Source organism: Liolophura sinensis, chromosome 8 (genome assembly GCF_032854445.1).
Source record: "Liolophura sinensis isolate JHLJ2023 chromosome 8, CUHK_Ljap_v2, whole genome shotgun sequence".
In the NCBI taxonomy this organism is placed as follows: domain Eukaryota; kingdom Metazoa; phylum Mollusca; class Polyplacophora; order Chitonida; family Chitonidae; genus Liolophura; species Liolophura sinensis.
The window spans coordinates 7,034,911-7,047,143 of record NC_088302.1 but is presented as its reverse complement, the minus strand read 5'-3'; the positions used below and the strand labels follow the sequence as shown (position 1 = coordinate 7,047,143).

Below are 12,233 nucleotides of genomic sequence, written 5' to 3'. Positions count from 1 at the left end.
TTTGGCTGTGGAAATTTGTACGGTTTTAGCGAGTATTTCCACCTTAACAAATCTGACAGTATTTCCTCAAGATGGAATCAAATCTTTCAGATTTAACCAGATGGAAATTGGTTTCATCTACTTTTGTCATGAGCGAGTGGGACTGTTTAGGAGAAGCAAGCGATAAACATAGGATTCTACGGAAATACGTTTCGGTTGTGGTTAGAGATGATATACGCATGACTTGTGAACAATATGAAAATGGCGAATTGCTACGAGACAAGTTGTTTCCGTGGCAACGCGCGCTGAGATACCTTAACCGGTGTCACAGCTCTCGGGCACGTGCGGTAGAATCGACTAGTACTGTGAGTTCGTGACATTTATTGCAGCAAACTATTTTGGCGCAGCACGAGAAAGAAACTCCGGTAATGTCATAGCGGAAGTATACCTCCATGAATGAGGCTGGCACGAGAATTAGACATCTTACCCAGTGAAAATTAAGAATGAATTGCTCTGAGATGATTGCACTGACCTGATAAATGTAAGAACAAAAACTCACAGGATGGAGGCATCAGCGCCTAGAGTGAGTCAACAGATAGAGTACATTAGTGTATTTTGTTTACCAAATCGCATTATCTTCCTTATACTTTCACCATGTACTGCCTCGAAATACCTCACAATAGCCAATGCCATGTCACGTGGCATCAAGGAAAAACGGCGTCATTGCATAGGCTGACACCTCGTGATGTTTCCTTTTGGAATCGCGTGACGGCAAGAAAAAGAAGGCGACGTATCGAAAACGTTTGGCTGTGTTGAACATAATTGAGTAAGATGTGTGTGTCTTTCATTGAAAGCATTCCGTAATGTGCTGAGCGTATATGGGAACCAATTTCAGCAAGTGTGTACATGTACAAAACAAAACATCATTAGGCCAGCACACACTGCTGGAAAGGCGAGACGTTAACCGAAATCTGAAGATGTTTGTACTAAATACGTGATAATCGTGTAAGACCTCTTCTCAACCGAGATCACGTGCCTCTCACAAACCAGACTGATGGCAGTTGTACTAAATACTAGATGATCCTAGGAAACTTTCTCATTCGACGCCAGGTGTTTCTATGCTCATCAAAATCATGGGCTAGACTGATACCATTGGCTTTCTTTGCATATAAATACATTGGCAGGAAAAAAATAATGAGAAATTTATTACTATGATGACGCTGACAGTGATCCTTTAAGTCGGCTGTATTTACTTTTGTTTATAAAATAATATAAAAACAACCCCCAGGAACGTTGATGACTAACATGAATTATACTAACAAGACTGTCAAAGTAAAAGAGTCTTCAATATTGTGCAACTAGCGTTACGATGATATGATCAAACATTGAGGACATGCTGCTTGTGACTCTGTGTATATTGACTGACCACTAGGAACACACAAGGAAATAGTTTGAGGTTAATATATTTAAGATATAATATACTATAGTAAAACAGAGACTGGTTATGGCTTAAGCATTGCCATCAAAAGATCTGAGATGTACTTGGCGAAGACCAGTGGTTTCTGCCAATTTATTACCTGGTTTTTAGGCAGCCACACCCTTTGATTTAAAAGCGTTGGCAGGGGCTGGTTGCTACAGGCTAGCATGCAAAACTGTTGCAATGTCATCATGCGAGCCACGAATCAGATTGAACAAAAACATCCTAGTTGCGATTCTTTAAGTGCTAGATTAATCTCTATGGACGGATTCGTGGTAGATTGGCGTAGGCAGAAGTGCAGGTTATTTGTTTGCTTCGGGCAGAATGTCACTTATAACATAATGACTCCGATGCCATCCTCGTTACCGCTGTGTTTTACCTCAGGGAGCTGACGGGGATAATTTTTATGATCATCTGGGTTGTAAAGGCAGTCGTTCTGAAGCAACTCTTTCGCTTGTACAAGCCATTTGTTCATGAGGGGACCCAGTCCTCTCATACCTTCATGATAAACACAATAATATGTTTTATGAGTTAATGGACAGGGTAGTATAGTTTGTTCTTGGTGGCGATGCGAGTTGTTTTATTTCTTGACGATTGATTTTGTTTTACCGGCTTTGGTTCCCGGATTAGAAAAGGCACTTAAGTTAACCACCCACTTAACCTTTCGCGTCACCCCGAGGGACAAAAGCTCAACGTCAGTTATACTGCCTAATCGTACCTAATCCAGTGTCTGTGCCGTGCGTCATTTAATCTCTAGTAATTCCCTGATAACTGTACTAGAGGTAACTGAATCAAAGGTAACTGTATCAGAGGTTATTTTATCAGGGGTTACCTTACCTTGTGTATTGTTTTACCTACTCATCGTATCACATGTCTAAGGTCAAGGTTATCGGAGAGAGGAGCGGTTTCTAGTAATTTAAAAGATGTTGTCCGTAACACGCAGATGTTGTCCGTAACACGGTCGGTTGTTTATTCCTGTTAATCTGATTTCTTCCATGCGTAAACCTGACCGCCGTCATATAAGTGGAAAATTCATAAGTACGGCGTTAAACAAAATTCTACCCTGCTGTCTGATCAAAATCGGATGGATGGTGGTATTGGGAATCGATGCGACTTGCATTAGTGATGAAATCTACAAGATGCCATTATTAAAACAGCGTATCCAGCTTTCTTGTTTAAAAAGTAACGTTGGCTATGTGAAAAAATTAAACCCACAGCTGTAGGTTTGACATCGCTGCATTGTTCCACGCGTTGATCATTTCCTGTGAGAAATGCGTATGTGGGACAATAACAGCTCTGTTTCATGTAGCTGTCTTTGAAAAATGGGTCTGGGGACTACACCCGTTAATTAAAAACTGTCACTGGCAGCTAGTCTCAATTGCCAGCCTCAAATAAATTATGGCACATTGTTATGATGAGAAAAGAAGAACAATACCAAGAAAAAAGCGATGTACCAATTAAAGAAGAAGATAAACAGTTTGATGCAAGTGTAACAGCCAGTGCTGCTCAAAATGTTTTAGCTCTAGAAGGTAGGCCCTACTCTGGGTATATGTACAATGCGCTACAAAACACTCACTGTCAAAGACATCCGCATGCGGTCAAAATCACATTTCTCCGTCTTGAGTGGCTTTCAGGTGGAATATCTCTTATCACGCAGAGATCTTGGTTAAACATACGCAGTGTACGTGCAGGTAATTTGAAAGGAAATACAAACTTAGCCTTTTAATACTTTTAACAGCTCTGAGAGACAACTTAGAGATATCAAGCTGTATTTATGATTTCTACTGGTAGATTTATTCCACATCTTCTATTTCACCATGTATCACTATATAATATAGGACACTGGGTCGTGCAGAAGGCGACGAAGTAGAAAAAAAAACCGACCTGATAGTACTGGTTGTCACGTAGGCATCCAATTTGTCGTTTGCAGAAACCCGCAAAATACATGTCCCTATATGAAGTGGTTTTCAGCTCTAAAGCTGCCCAATACATGATGACGTGCGTCTGTCTTTATTTGCACAACACAGACTTAACATCCTGAAACCATACTACCAGTCCAAGAGTGGAAGCACAAGTCTGTAATTCTACAGTCTGCTTGCCTAATTAAGTCATCTGAAAAACCGTTTACACAGAAAGAATTTACCTAAGGCAAATTTTTCGCTCATGGTGCCAGTATTTGATACAAAATAGATACAAAATGGAGAGAAAATGCACCGCAGATGTGTTTTGTAATCACAAATGTTGTAACTGTAGCCATGAGTGGCTTTATTTTTTGTTCGGAGTGGTCCGTTTTTAATCTCTGTATTACCAGTCAGCTCCTTTCTTCAGGGTGGGATTAGTGATCACTTTCCAAGATATTTCTTGACAGGCTACATGTATATAGGCTATTGGTGCTTGATCGTTGCTGTATAGACAACGCTTAAATCAATAATTATGGCTTAACGACACTACGTCAGTTTTGAAATATTCGGACTTATTTTCAATAATGAGAAAGCGAGATTGTGTAAATCATTTGTTAGCATACTGAATCAGGCAACATATTGAAAATGGCAGATTTGTAAACACATGGAAGTTGAGACTCAATAGAATAGGTGAATAACAATGATGGATGCCCCGTTTATGTATAACGTTAAAGCCGTGTTTATTAACTGCTTTATGTCGGCGTAATGATTTCTACAGATATATCTGTCGTGTTTGCAGGAAGGCGGCAGGAGCATTTGTCACTTTAATTTCAATAAACTAAGAGAACATTTGTCGCTAAAATAAAAAAATATCATCAAACAAGCCCTTTTTAATATTTATATGATTGCTGATAAGCACCATACCCAAGAATGGTTTCCTTAAACCATAACGGTCGATTTTATGGGTGGAGGAAACGGGATTACTCCGTTTATATTAGGAAGTTTTCCTCATATAAGGAACAGAAATATACACCATCTTGGTGGAAAGTTATATTTCCAAAAGGATCATAAGAGTTTTCATCACGTATTGGCTGGAAAAGTGTGGTCCACGAACAGCATCTTTCGGACAAATATGCACTTTATATATATATAACCTCTATAATCTATCTAAAATACCTTTTCTGCTTAAAAAACGAACAAAAAACAAGAACAACTACAAAAAATAACATAAAAGCAAAAACATATGTGTCCTCAAATTGAATTCTATAGTAAGTTTTAAAAGATCTTTTCTTTTCAGCCGTGGGAAGTGGAATACTTCTAAAGTTACGTATATACCAAAGAAAATCGGGAGTGGTTAAAAAACGAATAAATACACCTTGTACTATAAAAAGCCCTGTCGACAACTGATTCAGATTTGTACATGAACATCGTAAAAAGGCAAGAAATATTACCTGTGGAATCGATGCTACCCCGCTGAAAATCCATGCCAATGCAAGCATTATCTTCCCTCTTTTGTCGGCATCGTTCAGGCTCAATGGGTAAAGAATAGCAAAGTATCTGTCTAAGCTAATCACAACCAGGATAAAGGAAGAAAGATAAAATCCGAAGGCCCTGAAAAACATTAAAATACGGCACATGGCATCTCCTGCCTTCCAAGCCACTGTGATGTGCCAGGCTGTCTCCAAAGGTAACATTATAAACGTTACCAACAAATCGGCTATAGAAAGATGCATGATAAACATATTTACTCTCGACTTTCTGTTCCTGTTTCGGAAAAGGGTAATAAATACTGTCAAGTTTCCGATTGCAGCTACCAGAAAAAGGCAGGTATAAGCCACAACTGATACCAAGGTGTCGTCAGTAAATTGCATTTCCTTTGGTAAGTCCGACATGTTTTGCCAGAGACAACACCATCCATCGGAACGATTCTGATAATACCATTTGTCCGGCGGTAACATGGATGAATTGTTCTGATCTTCGCTTCCTTGAACTGGTCCTTGGTAAGTGAAAGCATCTTCACTGGGACGCAACATGGGCACGCCCTGTGTAGGTTTTCTTGTCACAGGACCTTGGCCGGAAATTCCTAGTTTACTAACCCTGCAATAAGCTTTCTGGACACTGACGCTCAGCAATGGAAGAGCGACACATCGGTAAGCAAACATAGCCAAATTTTTACATCCGAGTTCACTTTTTTTTCGTAAGGAGCTTGGAATAAGATGACGTTTCTACAAACTGTCAAAATATCCTTCATTTTCGAAAGCTGTCAGAATGAGTAGATTCTTTCGTGAGCGCAACTACATCGTTGATACCATCCTGGTAAGCGCACTATTGATCAGTTGGCGTTTCCAAAGCTGGTTATAAGGGCTCTCTAGCGCGCTCTGGCATCAGCCTATCGCAACACACCCACCGTCACCGAAGTCAGTGGTACATGCGCATTGTCAGACGTTTCTGTTGCGTGGTAAGACAAGGTTCTCTCCAAATGTAGCAATCCATTCATATATCCCTTCAACCGATAGCATCCATGGTGCAGCATGAGGTTTTGTGCCGCACGTATCATCGATCTAGTCACAAACGTGGACGCATTGGATTTGCCACACAGGGTGAGAGCCTAGTAATATGCCGGTAATGAGCACTTTTTGACATAAGTAATATTCAATGTAATGTTCAAGTCCACTTTACCATTTACAAGGCAATACATTGGCGTTTATAGCGCCTGGTTTTAACAAACGCCTGGAAAAGCTCATGCTTTACAAAGGACAGGAGCATACTGGCTTATACTGATTATAGTAACACGATGAGAAATTCCACAGCAAAGCACTCATTATTCACAGCCATCTCGATTAGCTCTAAGTGTCTGGTATGCCTTAGTTCCTCTAACAACCAGGGCCCAGTTTCACAAAGATGTCGTACATGTACGATAATCGCACGGTAATAGTGACGTGCGAAACAACGTACGATAAAAGGAGGGAAAAAAATGTTGAACGCCGCTTCGTGAAACTCGGCCCAGATGTGGTGAAGAAAGCATCAGGACTTGAGCTTACAACCAAAGCATACTAATGACGAGTTTACCTTTACTCACATAGGGTTGGAATGTCTCGGCTAATGGGATCATAAAGTTGAGGCTGTGGAAATGTGACAGTTCTGTAAGGTCGGATATCTTATATCCACTGTAATATTGATATCTCCATGGTTTCCGTGACGATACTGAGGACTGAATCTACAAACTGTCATATCTTCACAACGACCAACCAATGTCAATCTGACACCACTTGTTCAAAACTGTTCTTAAATCTATCTGGTAGGTGCATCTGATATTTTCTAAAGACCAACCTTTGGACAGGAACTTAAAATTTTAATGAAGAAAGAGAGAAAACCGACAACAAAAGAGTTGAAAAAATGTAATGAAGGGCGCGAATACACGTGCTTCCGTCGTCCATTTTCTGCCCCGGGTTCCTAATCGCACACACGATACATCTCTATTGCCATATTATTTTCTAACCCGTTTAACCTAGCGCAGCATTTGAGGCGTCTATACATGGTGTGTAACATTCCAGATTCCAAATGGCATGTTGTGATGGATTCCTCCTAGCTCTATCCGGTTTCCTTCGACAAAGAAATGCTCCTGTTTGGAAGCGTAGAATGAATGATTATGGCTTAGCCCACTTAGACGTGGTTACAGCCATATCATTTGTAAACCAGGAGACATTAAATGGTTTTCGAAACGACAATGAGAACATCCAAAATCAAAGAAAAATATAGACGTTTTAAAGGCCACAAAATAACACAATCATCGATTAACATTACCGCGTAGAACATGAAATAAGTGCGTGTAAATAAATAGGCCTAAATCGTGTATATACACTGTTTTTGAAATTTATGTTAAAGGGTAGATAAGCCCTCTAAGAGCTGAAAGCCATCCTGGTGTTGCGACATATAGTTAGTGTGGGAAGGAGCTAATACGAAAAATAAAATGGTAGCATATAATAAATCCGAACTACATCATCATTTTTCTAGCCTGCTTGGTGAATGATTAATGAATCAGTTCATCAGTTTCAATTAACCGGCACGGTTTTACCAGATGATTGCCTCTGCTGGCTACCTATATAATTACCAATAACGCCTTTAGCCGCAAACGTATTTATTCTGTGCACCGCTCGGTTCGTCTATCAACTATCCATATTGTGTTTCAGTCGTTTGACTTATGGATTTCTTTCTGCTAAGAATAAGAACCTTTCCCGAGGCTGTGCACAATGCAGCGATTCTTAACAATAACAGTCAGACCGTTATTTCTTGCTCTATGCGAACGACATCAAACAGAATCTAGACAATGTAAACAACACTACCAAGGCCAAGTGAACGACGTGCGCGGTTTGACCGAATCTTGGACTGACAGGCTTTTATACGGTCATCAACATAACAAAACCTCTGTCATCCGTCATCTGTTCCACAAAGGGAACTTGGCCTCATGCCTTCCACGATATTTCTGGTGTTGGCAAAGGTGCGTGTAACTGATCTGATAACAACACCCTTTTGGCAAAGATCACCCTGTGGGAAGGAACAACAAAAGAAAGCGACAACCATCGTAATGCATTGACCTTAGTGTGTCATTTGGGGTCGTCTGATAAGGATCAGCTGGTCAACAAGACGCTCTAGTGCCTTTGGATGGATATTCGAGGTAAAGTTAAGCACATCTCAAACTTCTGGACTTCGTATTTAGACAACGCTATCATGGCTAATGAAATCGTGTGTTTCATTTCCATTGACCTAACAGTGATTTTTAGGTCAGACGTATTACACTTGCCAAGCGGTGTACTGATGCGACTCATTTCTTCACATGCGGTGTTTTTTCATGGATGACACTTATGAAATATCAAAACGGATAAAACAGGTGTTAAGTATATTTAGATATCTTGAAATTACCCGGCATTCTTGCGACATGGTAAGTGATGCTCTCAATTCAATGGACAAACCCTTCAGTTTGTTAGTGCAGCTTCGGTACATACATCTCAATGTTTGCGTAATCAGCGTTGTTTGATTGGATCCAGGACTTTAATGCGGTCAACTACTGCGCGCCTCTGTTATGTTCCATGCAAAATGTATGTCATATACTGAATCTTACTGACTTCTGTATTGAAAATATCTGTCAAGCTAAAATGATTTAGTGGTACTGTGGAAACATGGCGTTGTTTGCACATCAATAGTTATTAATATAACCAGGTATAAAATTCCATCCATATTCCGTCATATTCTAAACTTGTTGACTGGCTTAGTCTTCCTTATTGGATCAAGTCACGGAACAACAATGCAAGATTCAGCTTTTGATTTGATTTGATGGTTTGATTCCTGTAATATATTGTCAGAAGTGAAATACTTTGCAATGTCATTGATCGTGAATTGTCTGTGCTAGCGAAAAGCAGCCGTTTATGGTGATCGAAAAAAGTGCTGTGTGTGTCAATCTTGACAGTGAAATTGATCGCGCATGAATGACAATGAAGGTTTAAGAAGACCGTGTCTCTTGTTGTTATTGAACCCTCCAGCAAAGATGGAAAATGAGAAGTTATCATTAATGGCATGGGTTCGTATTATTTTTCTTAATCTCGGTGGGAAGTCAGCAGTTACTATACATGTATTAGGAGACATGCCTCTACTGTATCCTGGACCAATTGTAACCAAAACCGGGCTTCATGTGTGTACATTTGCCTGTCAATAAAACTCATTCAGTAGTATTGATCGTTTATAGAGCACTTAAGAATTTAAATGGTCTGCCCAACATCTGCCCCATCAGCGGGAGACTTTGGCCCAGCCCCAAATGAGGTCATGATTAGAACTTACAACCGGCAATATTAACGCTTCTTCACTTCGAGATCATCGTGGTGGGAAAGACCTTGTAGCGTCGACAGTTTTTGCTCGTGAGGGTACGTTGAGCGTTCTACTAGGTACTTTTAACATGTCGGCTTTAGAATCGAAGCCGCTTGAAGCAGACATCGTCGTGATCCGTCGAAAATTGTCGAAAACTTCAGATCATCGTGGGTGTGGGCACCATTCGTTTAAGACTGTTAACTGAATCTCTTTTCATGAATCCATCTTGCGATTGTTAACGTGGAAAGTCCACTTTGGTTGACGGCCGGCACACGAATGTCTATATGTAATTTAGATATGTAACTGTGATAACGAAAAACATCCTTTAGTGGAAAATGGAATCAGACTGACGAGAAGACAACACTAAGTTACGAGAAGACAACACTAAGTTGTAAAGCGATTGTAGTTGTAGAATTCTATTCATTAAACTATGCCTGAAACTATGTTGTAGTGTAATGGTCTATTCATCAGAGTTGGTCTACACCACTCAAGGAAAGAAAGTGGTCGATTTACCTAACTGTAGTGAAGTAGTGGGCCAAAAAAGGAGATATACGTGAAAAATAGATAGCTTTAGACTGATCTACAATGTTAAGACCATCGATTCTTAAATGATATCATTAAAGAAGATGGGAGGCATTGCATACAGATTTAAGGACTAAATGGTGATTTTAGCTGTGGAAGTCAAACAAGGAAGATTGAGGATTTGGGCGCATGTGTAGAACCAATATGTTGCGTGGCAAGTTACCATGAGTCAACATCCCACCTTTACATTGTTTTACATGCATTGCCCTTGTGACAAAGTTTTCAGTGGTATACGTAGAAATTCCGGGTCGAGAACCCTGCCGTTGGGTTAGTGAATGTGTAGTTAAAATAGCACGCATCCCAAACCTTGCTGACACAAGCAGCATGGTATTATAGATCTAAATTTCGTTTGTGTATAAGAAAGGTTTGAAATGTCTCTTCAAACTTTGGGGAGATAAGAGAATTATTACAGATTTCGTACAATTTTCACTTTTAGTACTAATTTGTTGACTAGCTTTATTTGGAATCTATTCTAACCTACACTATCTTTAGTTGTACTTAGTCATAGACTTAGTCGTATATTTTCATACGCACTGAATATTTCGTAATTCCACAAGGCCAAACTAAGAAAATGTGCGAATTGTCTAATATGTGCTAAGTGAATGAATGAATAAATTTCGAAGTTGGTAATACATACATGAAAATCCGGAAAATCTCTATGATCATTATGATTAAACAAATCAAAAATGAACTTTAACTGTAAATACAATGTGTGAAATTGCATGACCACAATGTCAGCATTTTCAGACTAGAAAAAGCAGCAAAATACCAACCACCAAAACGACTAATTCTTCAATACATTGTTTTCTTAGAGAGGAAGAACATCTATCATTATTCAGTCTTAATGATGTCTGGCGTAAGAGAACGTGTTCGGGTGGTAAACTAATCGACACCCCATTAGTTTGTTCATATAACAATTAGAAAACAAACGATGCCTTTGTACAGCCTTTCATAAATGTGCCCAACGTTTGAATAACAGAGCGAGTCATTTTGAGAGCTACATTTGTGAATAGAGATTTAGCAACAAAAGAGACATGTAGAACGTTCTGGAGGTATGTATGAACAATTCTGGAGGTATGCTACCATTTGGGCATTTACGAGAATAATTACAATAAAATCCTAACTCAGGTAATTTGACAAGAGGCCGTATTTCACCGGTTATGTGTGACCGTAAATGTATATGCTGTCTCAAAAACATGTTTAGTTGAAAAGAAAAATTGTCTTTTTAATTTTTGTTGTAGAAGTATTTCGGTTATATAACCGTGGTCAGTGTTTATGGATAAAGCCTATTTTCCCGGGTTAAACCCCCCCTATATATATATATATATATATATATATATATATATATATATATATATATATATAGCGACACCCCGGGCTCCATCAAGACTGTGGGGAATGCTAGCCATATCCTTGACATATCAGTGAGCGAAGCTTCGAGGCTTTGAAAAAATTGGTTATTGGTAATACCTATCGGGGGGAATGTAGGTCGGCCTTATTACTGGCGCCCAGGGATATCCGTTCGGAAAACGTCCTCACGCGTCATTTCATTTACATCGCAATTTAGAGTTGCATAACTATAAGCAATTAAATGTATATTTAACTGGTGTTTCCGCCATACTCGAGAGTCTTTTACTCATACGACGGCTAACGATACGATAGAAGGAAAGTGGACAGAGCCCAGAGGAACCTACATTAATCCGTTGGTTGCTTACAGACCATCTCACAGAGGAAGGCAGCTGAATAAGCCATGGGGATATCTGTGCTAATAAGAAAGTATTAGGCTAAAATAGCAAAAACATTACGAATGGTACTTTTTATTGCAAAGGTACACACGCTCTAGAATTTTCAGTTGTTATTTACCACGGAGTAGACAGATTAATTTAATTACTTGTAGGATAAAGCTTATAATTCTTGGAGTAAAGTGGTTGAAAACCTGCCCCACATTTCATGTAGACATATGCATAACATATCAGTGGCAACCAAATGGTCTTCAACGAACTTTAGGCCGCATAAACGGTCACGTGAGCGAGGTCGACCGCTTCTCACCAGCGAGAGCCAAACCACGCAGCGAGAGCGAGGAAATAATTGTGACCCACACTGATTTCAGAACTCTACTTTTTATGCTTTTGTGGTCCCGTACTGTTCGTATGTTCGTATTTCACAGCGTATTGAGACCATACTGAACGTTTTCTCACGTTTTCAAAAGATGTTGAGAGTTATAGCGCAACTGCAATTGTAATGTTGGTAAACATGCACACTGTGTGGCAGACTATGGACATGTTTAGTTAGATGATTTGGTGATCTAATCTCCGCTATCACAGAACAACGTCTCATTGCCTGTACATCTTTAGCCTAATTGTGCTTAAGCCATTGTGCTTGGGGACGTGTAGTTTGCGAATATTCATGCATTTACACAAACAGAATAAAACCCT

General features: G+C 39.6%; 1 protein-coding gene across 1 annotated transcript in view; it reads right to left on the bottom strand.

Annotated features, from left to right (window-relative positions):
• LOC135472489 (adipokinetic hormone/corazonin-related peptide receptor variant I-like) overlaps window positions 1-5,519 on the bottom strand; it is a 29,377-nt gene extending 23,858 nt beyond the window's left edge. The window contains exon 1 of the mRNA XM_064752014.1: window positions 4,809-5,519. Coding sequence (XP_064608084.1) covers window positions 4,809-5,519 — 711 coding nt within the window. The remainder of the gene's footprint in view (window positions 1-4,808) is intronic.
• Window positions 5,520-12,233: the final 6,714 nt, after the last annotated feature.